Consider the following 16,416-nt stretch of genomic DNA (forward strand, 5'->3'; position numbering starts at 1 on the left):
ATGACGTCTATATTGTTGTATATGGACATTCCAGTCTTACATTACTAAATAAAGTATACTAAAGATGCTTTTTGTGAATGTTCTTTCTCACATATTTTTTATGCAATCTACCAACGCGTTATTACTGACTAACAAAATACTTGCGTTATTCCCGCTTCTGTAGCTTAAATTTGTGTCCATGTTGGTGTAAACATTGCACACTCCCTCTGGCTTCGTCTCCTTTGCTTGTGAATTGAATGTTGTTAGGCGCGATGCCAACACACCACAGAGATTGGCACTTAGGTACCGAAAAATGGTACCTTTTGATTTTATGTGAGTTTGCGCTCGGTAGTACTGGCGGAATTCGGTTTCGGTGCCCGTCCCTACTTGTAATGCGGTATTTGCAGCGTCTACTACTTCACTGTAAGTCCAAATCAGTGAACAATCTCAGCACTGTTTGTTCCTGCTGGCCTTCTCTTAAAACCCCTTCTGTCCTCCAAAAAAAAGAAAAAGCAAGGTTGCTAAGGGCAACAGCCGCATGAGTCATCTTGTCTGTCAGGATACCAACTCAACAATTTGAAATGTAGAGTGAATCAGATTGATGACTTAATTTGATAACTCAAAAGGGAATTTGTCACACAGTCAAGTCTAGTCTGTTTAGATTTCAGACAAGTAGTTTAGTCAAATGCTTGCTCTGTTTTTTCACTAAATATGGATGTAGTGGTCCCTATTGGAATTGCCTGTCAGTACACAGATTTTCTTGCATTTGCATTTGCATTTGCGCCAGCCCTCCCAATTCTCCCGATTTTGCTGCCCTCTCCTGGCGTTCTCCCGGGGTCCACATGAATTGCCACTATCCACTCGGACAGCGAACTGTGCTTTTTTTGGCAACAAAAAAAATTGATTTATATACTTTGAATCAAATCATATCCAAGATGATCCAAATATATCAAACGCAAAGTTGAAGTATCTGTTTTCGGCAACAACAGAAAATTTCGGTCTCGATTCATAGTCCTTAAAAGAAATCACACCAAAAATCAGCCAAATATTATTCTGATAAAATCAGAATATTTTATGTTTGTTCACAAATTAGTCTGAAACTGCTTGAAAGAAATTATGATATCTGTTACAAAATGTATCTGTCGATTGCTATCGAATCAAATCATATTGGACGTGTTGTGTTCTGAATCGAATCTTGTATGTTTGCTCAGAAATTAGTCTGAAACACCCCGACAGCATCATCCAGGTGTCTCCAACTTCAATCACTATTAGAGCTGTCAACTATTTGTGTTTTATTCATGACTGGAAACATTATTAGATTTAAACTTTATTTATCAAACAGAGTGGCCATCGTCGTTATGCTATTTTGCCATTATGTAAAGACATAAAGTTCAACAGTTCTAATAGAAATAATACTACTAAGAGTTGGAGCAAATATTCTTTGACCCTTTGGCCTTGGTCACAACCCACCGATGCGTGTTTTTAGTGTTTTTAGAGGCCACAGCCGCCACTTTTTTCTGAAAAAGTGGGGAGGGAGTGGCAAGAGCAGGGAGGGAGCATGTCACTCGCACAGTTGCGCACGCCTGGCGTACGTCGTACGTTGCGCACATGATGAGTTGTACATGCTCACAGCGTGCTTGCAATGTACGATCTCCGTGTGTTTGCCACGTCATCGTACTTGCATTTGCTGCTCACGCACGGTGTCCTTACTCACTCTCATGTTGTAAGTGCCCTTTTACGCCCACTGTCGAGGGGGGAACGACCTTCCGAGGTTCTCCAGAAGTCCCTGCTGCTGCCGCCTCAAGATGCTGCCCATTCCATCAGAATTTGTGTTCAGCACTCAAGTCAAGATGTGTGGCGGATGGGCGCCCTCTACAGGCGGGATACTCGCGCCCCCATGCTGCTCAGACGTCATCAAATGTCCACCATGTGACCAAACCAAACAGAGTATGAGCTGTGGGGGGTGGGGGTCACTTCACCACTGTACCTCAGTCCACAGGATGGTTTAAAAAAAGTAAATTACAACAGTAATTGCTCAAAAATAAAACATATTTCGTTATTATTATATTATATTCATTACATAGCCGACCAAGAGTCTCAAACATGTTATTTCACTATTAAAAAGTAAATAAAAAGGAGAGAATTGTGAGATAGGATCATTTTCAGCATTTGTGCATATAACTCCACATAAAATAGCCACAACACTTGGAAAGGTGTGAATCACAAAATGGGGGAAACTACAGCGCTTGGTGGAGGTCTGCGTGCTTTCATTTGTGTGTGTGTTTGGGGGGGGCGGTCATTGGCAACAGAGGGCACGGGCATCACACGTATCGACGCAGCCCGCACGCAGCAGGAGTTCCTTCTACACTAAAAGTGCTACGTCATGTCTGCGTGCTCCCAAATTCGCGCTGAGGCTGTCCTCTCCACGTACGGATCCTCAAATTTTGCCCACGTTTTTGCAAGTAGACAACACGCACTTGCAAGTAGGCGGGTTGGGGCCGCCGCTTTTGTGAGCGACTCAAAATCAGCTGCTGAGCTTGGAGACCCCTGTAGTAGTATCGCCATCATAAGGCTGGACACACTCTGAATAGTGTTTTGAGGACAAGACAATTAGTACAATGACAACAAGGGAGCGCAGTTGTTCAGTGACACTAAACAAAGATGCAAGAAAAGTCGAACGGCGATAACGCTGGCATCAATTGGCGTAACCTGTGGCAAGCTGTCAAACTGAAGCCATTGAGGTTTTACAAACTAGTTTTGATTCTTGCGGCAATACGGGACAAAGTGCGTCCCTTGTCGGCTCAATACAGGTGTTGGCAACCCTACGTGACACAGCACACCCGCCGCACATCAATCGTTTTTTGTGCTCATGCCGATCACGCGTTTTTTACAAAAATAGGCGGATACTGATCGGCGGCCGATCGATCGGAGCAGCCCTAAAAAATACATCAATGCAACACATTTATGAACTGTAGTCTACACTGGCCACTAGCTGTCACCAGGAACACGCACCAACGACAACCTTTCATTATTTTATTATTAATTATTTATCCCACAACAGGTACAATAATAACAAATAATAATAACAGTCATCATCATCGTCATAATAATAACACGGGACACTATTGTGGCCGTACTCCAGCTAAAACTCCACACTGAATCCTCAACGTCATTTCTTGCCCACACATCCGGAAGACATTTATTGAAACACGCATGAGTGCGAGTCTTATTTATGTCTTAAATTGTTTATTTTCTCTGATTATATCTACTATATTGGGTAATGTGAGTGTAACAGTGACTATAGGGGTGTTATTTCATGTCTAGAGTGCTCTAATAATGGTAAATAATGGTATTTAGATTTATGGTATTTAGATCATGTATTCAGAAAGTCCTAAACAGGTTTTCTATGCTCAATGTACAAAAATATTCAATTTATTAATACTGAATACGACTCATAATTCACTCATCGCGGTTGCGTCTGGAACCAATGAACCTGAAACTCATGCATAAAAGATTACTGTTTTTTATACTCCACAGTCTCCACTCCACTGCAGCTGCCCCCAGTCTCCTCTCGGTTAACATTTGTGAGTGTAAAATTTGTGAGTGCTGTGATCTTTTGGCGACGCTATGTCATCATAGATTGGATTCAATATTTTGCATGGTTTGATTGCGACAGCTCCCCAAAATCCTGCCTCATCAGTATTTCAGAACAAAAGTACTTCAGAGTAGGCCATGTGGTTGAATAATCATGGGACACTTGTCGCGCTATACGATACATAGGCAGTGATGCCTACACGGGGGTGGGGGATAAAACAACTCGGCAGGTGGTTGGTATCTGGGATGGATTGTGTCGGATTTAGTGGCATCGCTGGCGGTGCATTCATGGTCCACACCAAGTTTCAGCAGGTGTTGTCCTTGAAATGACAGCTGTACACGGCATTTTATAGTGTTTTGTACCTTTCCATACATAAATAAAGACCGAGTGCTCTCTGCAAGCAAATAAGGACCCCGGTCACTATTTCAACACAAGAGTGGCCTCACTCGTACTAATTATGCTATTTTCTGTCGATATCACACAGCGGGGGAAGCTCACGTGAGTCGTCCACTATTCTTACTCATGAGTCTTACTTCCGTCGACGTCCTTTGCAGCTAGCGGAGCATGACGTGGTCAAGGAAAGCGCCAGCGGCATAAAGCAACGTCTTGGCCCCTCCCACTCGCTAAGGGGGTCATTTGAGGCGGATGGTAATTTGCTGATTTACATGATTCAGCTACCTCAGCTTATATAAGCTCATAATACAATAACCTTACAATAAATTGGCTGTTTTTCATGATTCAGTCAGGGAGTGTGTGGGCTTGAGAGCCAAAGCTTGAAGCTGACATCAAAGATCTGAGTGAGGTGCCACTCTGTCCTTTGTATCTTTTTTTCTTCCCCCGAATTGCCTGCTGAGACCACACGATCAACCTTCACCTTGAAAAAGTTGATGGACTTCGCTGCCTACCTCTCACTTGAAAAGTCAACCTTTTCGTGTTTATTCTTTAGTTTATCAGAGATGATGGAATTTGTTTTGTATTACTATTACAGTAAGTCTATTATTGTTGTTGTTTAAAAAAAAAAAGCGTTGTGGGCCGCAGTTGTCTTCGTGTGTCTGTTCAGAAATTTAACCCCAACAGTTGAAAAAAAAGACAATCGCAAGTTTTATTATTTGCAACAAAAAAAATATTTATCGATTCACATTTATTGAATTGAATCATTTTGAATTGAACTGTAACAAAGTAACAATGTATTGTTCCACCCCTCCGTATGGGTGATGTAAAGAAATTTGTATTTGTAACATTTTACATGCGCCGCCGTCACCGCTTGGCTGCAATAGCCCTCATTCCCCCTTTGGATAAAGTCGAGTCACATGTTTGTAATAATGCGTCATAACAACCCTCCGTATGGGTGATGAAAAAACACTGCTGGTTTCTCACCTGTTGACAAAATCATAAAATTTGAAAACATGCACGCTAACGTTAGCTGTTTCAGTATCTTTTTTTTTTACGTTCTGTCATCTCTGCGTTGCTGCAGTCACCCTCAGTGTCCTCTAGAATAAAATTGTAAAATTGGAACATTTGAAAACATGCATGCTGACGTTAGCTGTTGCAGTGACTTTTTTTTTGTTTTTTTAATGATTCGCAGTCTCTGCTTCATTTCAGTTGCCCTCAGTCTCCTCTTGGATAAAATCTAATTGCATCATTGTCCAAATTAATCGATACAACCCTCCATATGTGTGATGTAAAACCACTACTGGTAGCTCATTGTTCGAAGAAATGTTAGCATTTGTGTTAACATTTAAAAACACGTAAGCCAACCTTAGCTGTTTCACTTGGCTACAGTCGCCCTCAGTCTCCTCTTGGATAAAACTGGTCTCCGAGCAGCTAAAAAAAATTGAACAAGAAATCGTGACATTTGGAAACACGCATTGCTCATGTTAGCTGTTGCGGGGTCTTTTTTTTTTTTTAAACGCTCCACAGTCTTTGCTTTGTTGCAGTCGTCCTCAGTCACAGCTCAGTCAAAATTGATCTCCTTGCATCTTCAAAAAATTGGAAAAGTAATTATAGCATTTGAAAAGATGCATGCCAATGTTTTGTATTGTGGTGTCGTTTTTATTTGCTCCTCAGTCTCCGCTTTGCTGGAGTCACCCTCAGTCTTCTCTTGAATATTGGTCTCCTAGTGACATGATGCATTACAACGACTCTTTTTTTGTAGCTTGTGGCATCACTCTCTTCCCTCGTGCTATCAAATGACCCTTTTTCAGTGTTCCTTGACTCCCACTCTTTGTCCCCCCCTTGTCTTCCTTTCCCCCATGGCAGCGTTGGACCTTCCCAGCCAGTAATTACAGGCTATATCAGAGCTATATATCACCTTATGCGTATCTCGGCAGGCACCTCAAGGGACAGCCACTAGCGTTGACCCCTAGAGGAGAAAAAGCACCAAAAAATATCCTGTTCTTTTTTATACTCCCCTTAATTGTATTCATTTTTGTCCTTCTTTTGCGTACAATGCGATCAATGTTGAAGGTTGATAAATATCACGCAGCCTTTCAATGACATGTTGTTTTTTTTTTATATAAACACAGAAAATAAATATTTCACGGGAAACGATGATGCTGAGATAAGGACTACAAAGCAGATGGCAGGATCTGTCGTCTTCCTATACAGAATAATCCTTCCTATACCTTCTTCTCTTTTTGACCTGATTTCGCAGATTTGATGAGGGTTTTATTTTAGCAGCAGGGGTGGATTTAACCACAGAATCCCCTCCTTTCACTTATTTACTGCCTGTGCATTCATTTAAATCCCTTCATTTAAACACAAAGAGACCGGGGATGCTTTGGAATTGCAGCAGCAACAAAAAAAAAAAATAATAATAAAAAATAAAAAATAAAAATTAATAATGATAATGATAATAATGATAATAATGATAATAATAATAATAATAATAATAATAATAGTTTGGCTTGTTTTCTAAGTATTTCGCTATTACAGGAATATAAATAAAGCACCTAAATGTTCATTATTTCTTTATTCATATATTTATCTATTTATTATAATAAATAAATAGATAAATATATGATATGTATATATATATATATATATGATTATATATTCATTCCCTATTTATCTATGTATTATTTACATTATAAATAATAAATATATCAATAAAGAAGTAATACATAAGCTATAATTCACAGAAACATTGTTTGATGCAGAATAATAATAAGGAATGAAGAATAAATCATAAGTACTGTTGTCCCTTGCCACATCACAGTTGGAATTTCGCAGCGTCACTGTATCACAGTTTTTCAAACATATATGAACCAATCATGCTGTTTCATGGTTGAACACGGCCTATGATTAGTAAAGCTCAAGCTAAAACTCAACTCTGAACCTTCGATGTTAATTCCTGTCCGACCGCCACTCCGCTCCCCTAGGGAACACACTGATAGCAACACACACGAGCATGTCTTATTTATATCTTAAATTGCTCATTAGCTTTTATTATGTCTGCTATATTGGGTAATGCGAGTTTAAAGGGGACAATAGGGGTGTTAATGAATTTCTACGGGGATCTAATAATGTTAAAAACCGTATTTAAAAGTCGTAGATAGGTTTTTGATGCTGTAACTACGAAAATATTGCATTTATAAATCCTACTTCGCAGAAATTCACTTATCACAGTCGGGTCTGGAACCTGTTAACTGCGATAAACAAGGGATTGCTGTATTTGCGATTTTAGGAATAAAGGGTGACCAACTTATTCTCCTAGAATGAGTTATGTAAAGTTAAATTATTATATTAATTTAATTAATGAATTTAATATATAAAACATTTCGCACTTAACATAAACAAAATAATTAACCAAAAATATAGGTTTTGGGATGGCTTTGTAAGAATTAGTCAAGATGTAGAAAAATGTGTAATAATAATAAATATTGTTATAATAATTATTGTAATAAATTAGTTTTGAAGATTTAATTTGATTTTCCATCACTACAATCTGATTTAGAACAATACGATTCAATTCAAAAACTGTATTTAGATTTTTGTTTTCAAAAAGATGCTAATGTAGCCCATAAACATCCAACAAGTGGTTAAATTCAGCACGTGTAAACTTTAATCATTTATATGCACTGTTGCTTGAACAATAAAAAGGGATATACAAGTAATGCTATAATTGCCTACGCTGTGATAAATCTGCACATAAAAAATAAAAAGGTTTTATGTCTCATGGTGTTTTATGTGCATACATATTTAATATTTTTTTGCATAAGCAAATGGAAATCTTGCACTGACATTAAGAGGGGAGGTTATCACGCTGAGCAGATGTGAGATTAATACCGTTGTGACCCCTCCAAAGCCCCCGCCATCCAGCGGCCTCCCTGCTCTGCAGTTTGCATAAACGCTCAACTTCTCAAACAACGAATGAACGCATGTGGCGAATGTCAAATATCACACAGGTAGGCACCAGTGTGTTAACATTTTTTTATTAAGCACTAATAAATACAGACAGCCTTTATGGCTAGCTACGAATGCTAGAGAAGGAACATTTACTTAGAACCAGAAGAGAGTGCATTTGGAATGCAGGAAGTGAACAAATGTATTGCAATTGATGTAAAACGGATGGGGGAGGGCGCCAGGATTACAACAACATTTTCTGATGTTTCATGTCTAACCTTCATAAACTAGTGGTTCAGTGAAGTTGTACAAATGAATTAAAGGAATTCAACATTAACTTGTTCACAAAAAAAGGTGGCCAGCAAAAGATTTAGCCGGATTAAGTCAGGCAGTTTGCTTGCTATCTTGCTAAAAAAAAATAATCTAAAGCTCCGAATCCTGGCATCGTGTCTAGTCTGGGTGTGTCCAAACTGCCGACATTCAATAGATAAGATAAGGTATTATAAATTAGATAATGCTTGACTTTATTAAGGAATCATATGCCATTCATCATCATTGTCGAAAGTTAGCATGCTGGCTTCAACAACATTTTTTGCCTTTCTGAGAATAATGTCTCCAAGGAAATACAGGAATTCAACAAAGTTAGCCTGTCTGGCAACCCAACAGCCGGGAAAATCGTAAACAATTCACCCTGGCGCCATATCTAGACCGTGTGTTTCCAAAGTGTTCAAACAGCTAACAATACGCTAATAGTTTGCTAAAATCGCAGGAATAATATGATGCCGGAGAAATAATTCAGAAATTCAACAATGTTAGCCAATTTGGCAAACCCAAATACCCAGAAAAATACGAAACCTCTTCCTAAGTATCCAATTTATTGCCATTTTTTAGTGGTGCAATGCTACGCAGCCTAAGTATGTGAATAGAGAATAAAAGCCACGCATTTATCGCAGAATGATGTGCCGCAACCTTTATTTTCCGACGCAGGCTGCTATTAGGAACACGGTGGTGCAGCAGCATTTGGGCAGGTGGCGGTAGCGCTCTGAACTCTGAATATCAATGGCGGGGAGAAAAGGACGAGACGCCTAAATGGGTATCGACAGCTAGCGAGGGGAGGCGGGTGACATGGCGGGGGGGGGGGGGGTCGTGGGGTAGGCTATCTGCCGGTGATGGATGCGAGCTTAGCACACAGACTTAAGACACAGCAGAAGCTGATAGTCTTCCAAACAAGACGTGAATGTTAACTAGCTTGAAGCCATTCACCACCACTAGATGGGGAGCCAGCGGGAGGGTCGGCATGCAAGATTATACATGGATATATATACTGTAAGATATAAATTAACTTAGTAGTCGTATTACAGACGTGGTTAGCGGGGTAACGCAAATACCAATTTCTGTTGACCTTGACATGTCTATTAAATGTTAAAATGTTGTCGATCGTTGGTATCGTATCGTTAACTCATGATATGATATTATTCCGCTATCTTGTCAATGATAACATCACGATACACCAATTTTGTGATAATTGACATATGGGAAGACACAAATAGCTGCGATACATCGTAGCACCAGAGCTCATAATGTTAATGGCAGGGCCCATTTTGCTTTTTCCTTCAGCCATGGTGAAAGCCTGTGATACGATACGTCAGAATATAATTTTTTTATTCCCAATCATGCAGTGCAGTGCAGATACTGGATTTTATTTCTCCATTTCAGCAGAATAACAATATTGATGTTGTATTTTGGTGAGAACACAATAAAATACTATGTATCACAATACTGATATTTTGTCACACCCTTTTGAGTGACTCTATCATCATAATTCATACAAGAAGAGCCTGTTTTGATTGTACATGAACTAGGATGTTGCTGTATCGGAATAACAACATAATATACTGCGATACCTATATCTTTATTACCTGCCCATACCTGCCCGGAAACAGGAATTCATCATGGTAGTACCCATAAATTCCGCATCTGGTGAAGTTCCACGACACAATGCATCATGCATCATCTACTGCGATACTGCTACTTGTATTCATACTGGTACTCATACTAATTTGCCAAATAAAACATAATAATTCATCATTCATCATGTTGCTCATTTGTTTCCTCCATGAAACGTGATGGGTTTTTCTTTCACTTTTTTTCCATCAAGCTGACGAGATACAGCAGAAAGTTAGAAAGCCTGCTCGGAATCTGAAAAAATTGGAAACTATTCGTCCCGTCACCACATCCAGTCCAAGTTTGCCCAACATGCTAATGCTTGCCTTACCTTTGAGACATGATCTTGTAGGCGTCGGGCAGGTAGCACCGAGTGTTCTCCATCTGCGCCGGATCGGCGTCGCAAATTTTGTCGTCTGTGCGCCCGTAGTTGGCACTCTCAATCATGATGACGTCGGTACCCGGGCAGCGCAGCTCGATGGGGTAGCCCTCGCATGACAGCTCCCTCCTCACCACCGCCATGGGGATGGGTGCTCGACTGAAGGCTGCAGTAAAACAAAATAAACAGTAGCTTTAATATGTGGACTTTCTGCTAGTAATTGACCTGACAGAGAACAGTGTGTGGGAGCACTCGGTTGTTGGCGTGGGCAGGCAGGGTGGGCAGGGCAAAAGTGGAGTGGGAGATGGACACTGATCAAACATAATCAACAACATTTGGCTGTGGGCAAAATAAACAGTCATTACATGCGCAGCCAAGTGAGACACGACACCAGAAAACACATTATTAAAAAGTTGACAAGCATCCATGAATGCATGGACACGAGTGCACGCGCCAAGCAAGCTAGACACAATACTTTATTTGACGGGAGCAATGGCTGGAGTACAGGGGTGTCCAAAGTGAGGCCTGGGGGCCATTTACAGCCCACGGTTTGTTTTTTATTATTGTCCAACAAACATGTCAATCCTCGTGTTTTCACTGGGAAACTGGCGTAATTTCTGGAACCCTCCCATTTAAATATTTTTCCATATTTCAACTTTCATTATAAAACATTCTCTGCGGTTCTGCTGGAGCAGCACAGCATCCGATATGGTCCAGAACACTGTACTGGGAAAGTGGCTCAACATCCCCGGCCTTTGTGCTTATGATGCAGCTAAACAAAACCTGAATTCCCCAAACAGAGTACGCTACTGCGACGGTGGTTATCAACTTACTTTGTCAAGTCTGCTTCTCAGCTTTGTGCTCAGTGTGCGTTCACATAAAAGGGGACGCTTTGACGTCACATTATTCTACTTCCGTGCAAAAACGGAACAATCCCGTCCGGTGTATTTTACACAAGGTGACCAAGAAATTATTATGAGGAGTTCAAAAAGATTAACGGTGCCGAAAGTAACACTGTCACCACCAACAACTATCTTTTTTCACCATTCCATACTGTATATCTAGATTGTTTTCATATTTTAGCCTGCTTTAACTCGTGGTGACCACTAGGTGGCAGTGTTGACACGTTTTGTGGTGAGTTTTTCCTTTGTGTCAAGTTTTTCCTTTTTGTTCAAAGCAGTGCTTTGTTGAAGTTGATTGATGCCGGAGAGCGCTTATTCCTCCAGCAAATATTGTAAAATAAGATCAACGGGCGGAGTACTCACGCAAGGACTGCTGTGGCACATACGTCTGCTAACATTGGCAGAATTAATATTTCATATCGCATTTTATTCCTGACGCTCAGCTCAAAAGGTGAGCAAATGTAGCGTATTCCCTCAGCGAAAGATCTTACAGAAAATAGTACTAGCTAGTGGATCATTGTGCTGTTAAAGAAGCCGCTCCCAGTTCCACCGAGTTCTCAATAAATGGTGATCTCCGAATGCACAGTCAAACAGCGGCACTTTTATAGCCAATTTTAAGATGAACTCCCGGACATAACCTTGGTATGAGCTAAGCTTAAAATACCATGGTGATCTAGCCGAGTTAAAAGAGAGCCAACTTTGTAGTACACACAAGCCTGGCTTTAGACTCAACAGACCTTGCTAACCCACTAAATTTGCTTCGCAGTACACCCTGGAGACCGTAAAGTCAGGCTTTCAACATAAAATCACACTAGGCAGTCAGGTCTTGACACCAGCAACCCCCCTACTCCCCTCAACCGGGGTTTCTGCGACATGTACCGTATTTTCCGGACTATAAGTTGCTCTGGAGTAAGTTGCACCAGCCAAAGATGCACAATGAAGAAGAAAAAAACATATATGTCACACTGGACTTACTTGCAGCTTGTAATCTGCAGAAAACAATTTTCTTTTTGGGGGCAACTTTATAAGTTGATGTTTACATTGGACATTTTCAGTGGTGCAGGAGTGATCGGACTAGCAGATACTGGCACACAAGCCTAGAGCGTCCTCTCGTGGCTGTCAGTGTGAAAAAAAACATACAGTATATAGGTCACTCCAGAGCGTAAGTCACAGGACCAGCCAAACCATGAAAAAAAGTGTGACTTATAGTCTGGAAAATACGGTAATGGATCGTGGCGCAGCGCCAAGATAAAACGTTAATACATTGTTTGAATGGACATATTGTATATGCTCTATCAGGGGTGCCCATTACGGCAATTGCCACGGTAGTGTGGGTCGCGTGTCACCCATCATAACCGTCACTTTGTAGATGTCATATGACATCAGTCAGCTGACGTCAGCCCCCTCCTGATTCGCTCTTGTGCCTAAGCGGCAAAAAAAGTTGGGAACAGTTGTCCACAGCCACACGGGGATAACGCAGCTGTCATCTTTATTATTTCAATTACAGATACTAACTAACTCAGCGGTAAGATTCCTATATCAATAACAAAAGTTATCCATTCACTTGTAGCTAAGTAGAAAAGGAGGCAGTCGTTTCATGGCTGTGCGTCGCATCATGAACGCCGTGAGAGAAATGTGTGTTTTCTACAAGTTGGTTTTTCAAACTACTGTTCAAAACTACTTTTCAAACTACTGTGCCCACTGCTAAAAGCTTTTTAATATGTTGCCTTGACTTCGTCTGCATTGTCTTTTGTATAATCCTTTTAATATCTCCTGTACAACACCTGTAATGCTCCTTCGCAAATGCTAACTGGACATAATACATTAACTGTATGTATAATGAACACTGCAAAGCTATTTTCACTGACATACTACTCAGTTTATGTACATACAGTAACTATTCATGAATTATGTAATTATCCTTATTGCCATATTGATTTGAATTGGGAATTACTCAATGATATCAATTATTTTTGATGACTTGTAAACTTTTAAAGTGTGAATGTGAAATACTAATCATTAGTATTTTGGATAGTAGTTGTAAAGTTTACCGGTTAGATTTTATATATGCTATATGTTTTAATGTCCATAAATATACTAAATATATATATATATATATTCTCTATGTGTATAGTAGGAGGTAGATCTTTGGGACATTGTCATATTAAAAGTAGCCCAAGTGTGAGCACCCCTGTGCTATATAGATACTGTATATGTACAGCCTGTTATTTACATATTGTCCACAAGTAGTTGGAAATAAAATATCAAATATCACAAACATTTTTCACTGCGCTTTATTTTGAAAACGTGCACCGGAATCACCTGTCTGGCCTGTTGGCACTTGACAGATAAGGAGAGGAAGACGACGCAGAGAGAAAGGTATTTAAAGTTAATGAATGCATTTCTTGTTCAAGCCTGTGAAAACGACCCGAATGTTGACATTCTAACCAACAGCAGCAGCAGCACGACACAGCAGCCTCCCATGCAGCCCACCATCACAGCTTCAAAAAATCCTATGGGAAACCCTGGCATTGAATTGGTTTTAGTATCTTCAATGCACAAAATGTATCAAAGTGGGCTTTAAAGCACCTAAAATGAGAAATAGCGTGACAAAACAATGACATCATGGTAAATATTATTGATTAAAAATAACTGTACTTGATCCATTTTAACCATTTAAAAATTTGTAGGCAGCTTAAAGGTGGTACAAGAGGTGAAAGGGAGTGTGTGTGGCTGCGTCATCATGCATCGCCTATTATGCTGCGACTGCATTTTCCACGTCTACAAGGTCAAAGGAAGTTAAGTCAACAAAAGGTGACGAATATCACTTATGTGGTCCCCTGCATCCATTTTTCTCTATTTGGTCGCCGGAGGAAAAAGTCCGGACATCCCTTTTTTATATTATTGCGTCACATAGCCTCATGACCACTGGCGCCATCAATCGGACAACAACAAAAAATACAATTTCGGAGGTTCCGAGTTGGTTAATTATGTTAGTGTACGGTATTCTCATTTTATAACAGGTGCTGCTTCATTCAATTAATGGAAGAAAGATGGACGGCAGGGAGCTGATTCAACACATCAAACCCCGTCGAGTGATGGTGGACGGGTACCGCCCCCAGGGCGAATGATTCATTAGTGAATGCGGAGGATGCTGCCCGTCCCACTTTCAAAAGGGGAGGGTGGGTTGGTTATTCTGTATGAAGCTGATTTCCAAGAGTACTTCTTTGAATTCTTTTCAATAATGCATGAGGGATTATTTATCTTCAAGTGTGAAACAGTTGAGGAAAATTGTTCTCCCAAGTAAATGATGTTTACATATGGCCTCAGGCGACGACCTTTTTTTTTTTTTTTTTAACGCAGAGCAGAATATTATCCAGAAAGTCAGCTGTCATAGAAAAAATGCTACATTTAAAAGAATGGTTATGGTTATGGTCATATGGTTGGTATAACCATATCAATATTTTTTACCGTATCTATTGAGATTACAGGAACTTATATGGACACCATAATTCGTAAAGGTACCGCCCGTTTGTTTATCATCCTGGAAATAAGACAGTGTTTTGCTAATAGTGGTGATTGTTGGTGTACGATGTTTCTTTATGATATCAGTATTTTGTTCCAACTCTAGTGCCGATACGGGACTTATTTTGACATTTGAGTCACTACAACATCATAATTTGTAAAGGTGCCGCCAATTGTTCGGCATCTTATATGAATCTGAACTTTGAGTACAAAATAAAGTCATAACAAAATGTGTTTAATTGGTGATATTTTAATGTGAGAATCCGTTTCAGAATATGGACCTTTTGATATTAATATATTAAGCGCAAGTCTAGCTTTTAATGCATAAAAATGTACAATGGGCCTTTAAGTGCAAGGCTAGCCCGCTTTGAATGCGTAAAAATGTCCAAACCTTCAGCAATGGTTTTGTTCCCATTAAGTGGAACGTAATTGAAGGCTTTCATCCCCTAAACTGGATGCAATTACTTTATTTCCCTGATGGCTTTGCTGTTTTCAAAGACAGGAGCACTTTATTTTATTTATTTATTTTTTTTATTGATCTATCGGAGCAAAATGACACCATAATAATGACTTTCTTTTGTTGGAACAACCGCACACTGAGAGGGTTTTGCAAGGAAGGTGATGTCTTACTCGCTTTTATTTTCACAATTGTCCATAGGTATGAATGCGAGTGTGAATGGTTGTTTGTCTATATGTGCCCTGCGATTGGCTGGTGACCAGTCCAGGGTGTACCCCGCCTGTCGCCCGAAGTCAGCTGGGATAGGCTCCAGCATACCCCAGCGACCCTCATTAGGAGAAGCGGCATAGAAAATGGATGGATGGGAAATAAATGTGTCATTCAGGGCATCTTTGACTAGCAGTGGGTGTTATAGAACAGAAGAGCACTCCTATCATTTAGAGGATCTTTGATTAACATTTTTGCATTTTTGTCATATCAGATATGACAATGTAACAAATAGTTGTCATTTGGCAGAGCTTCATTTTAAGATGTGTAGCAAAGCCACATTTTTTTCCCTTTTTTACACAGCTGTCCTCCAACTTTGGGTTTACATTTTTTTAAGTTTTTTTCCAAAAATCAATGAACTACACTCATTTAAATAAATTGAATTGGTATTCCCTAATGCATACTGTACATCGCCATAGAAGCTATTGTGTGTCAACAAAGGAGCATAAGAGCGATCCAACAGCCGCCAACATACTAAGGAGTGATGTCATCATTGTTAGCAATTAGCCACGGCGGCTACGTCGCAGCATGACAACATCCTCTTTTTTCCACTGTCACATTCAAAAACGACAGCTTTTTCGTGTTGAGATAACAAGCGCGGAATCATAGAAAAAGCATGGTGTATATGCGCTTGCCAGACAAATCATGTGGACACGCTGTAATCCAACACACCAGAGGAACCTGCCATGCGTGTTTTCACAGAAGCAGGTGTGGAGCTGCGATATCACACATAGGAAACTGCAAAGATTTTTTTTTGGCAACCGAAGATTTATTAGCGGGGGAAGCGAGATGGTGTGTTAAAACATTTGCTGCTCTGATTGTGAAGAACTACTAAACTATTTGACATCAAAATCCAATATATCCAATATTTTCTGCCAATCGTGTGCGACGATATGTGGCGATAAATTAGCCAACAACAGAAAATAACGTTGAAAGACATTTTCAAAACAAGCACTCAGCTTTTTCTGAAAAGTACCTAACTGCAGATGGGCGTAAGGGAGCGATTTCGGAAGGTTGAGCAGAG

At 40.0% G+C, this 16,416-nt stretch overlaps 1 protein-coding gene across 16 annotated transcripts in view; it reads right to left on the minus strand.

The window, feature by feature from the left end:
- LOC129194612 (adhesion G protein-coupled receptor L3-like) overlaps positions 1–16,416 on the minus strand; it is a 197,573-nt gene that overhangs the window by 116,767 nt on the left and 64,390 nt on the right. For all 16 annotated transcript variants that reach the window (XM_054799784.1, XM_054799789.1, XM_054799783.1 and 13 more), the window contains exon 4: positions 10,194–10,407. In XM_054799784.1, coding sequence (XP_054655759.1) covers positions 10,194–10,407 — 214 coding nt within the window. The remainder of the gene's footprint in view (positions 1–10,193; positions 10,408–16,416) is intronic.

Source organism: Dunckerocampus dactyliophorus, chromosome 15 (assembly GCF_027744805.1).
Source record: "Dunckerocampus dactyliophorus isolate RoL2022-P2 chromosome 15, RoL_Ddac_1.1, whole genome shotgun sequence".
NCBI lineage: Eukaryota > Metazoa > Chordata > Actinopteri > Syngnathiformes > Syngnathidae > Dunckerocampus > Dunckerocampus dactyliophorus.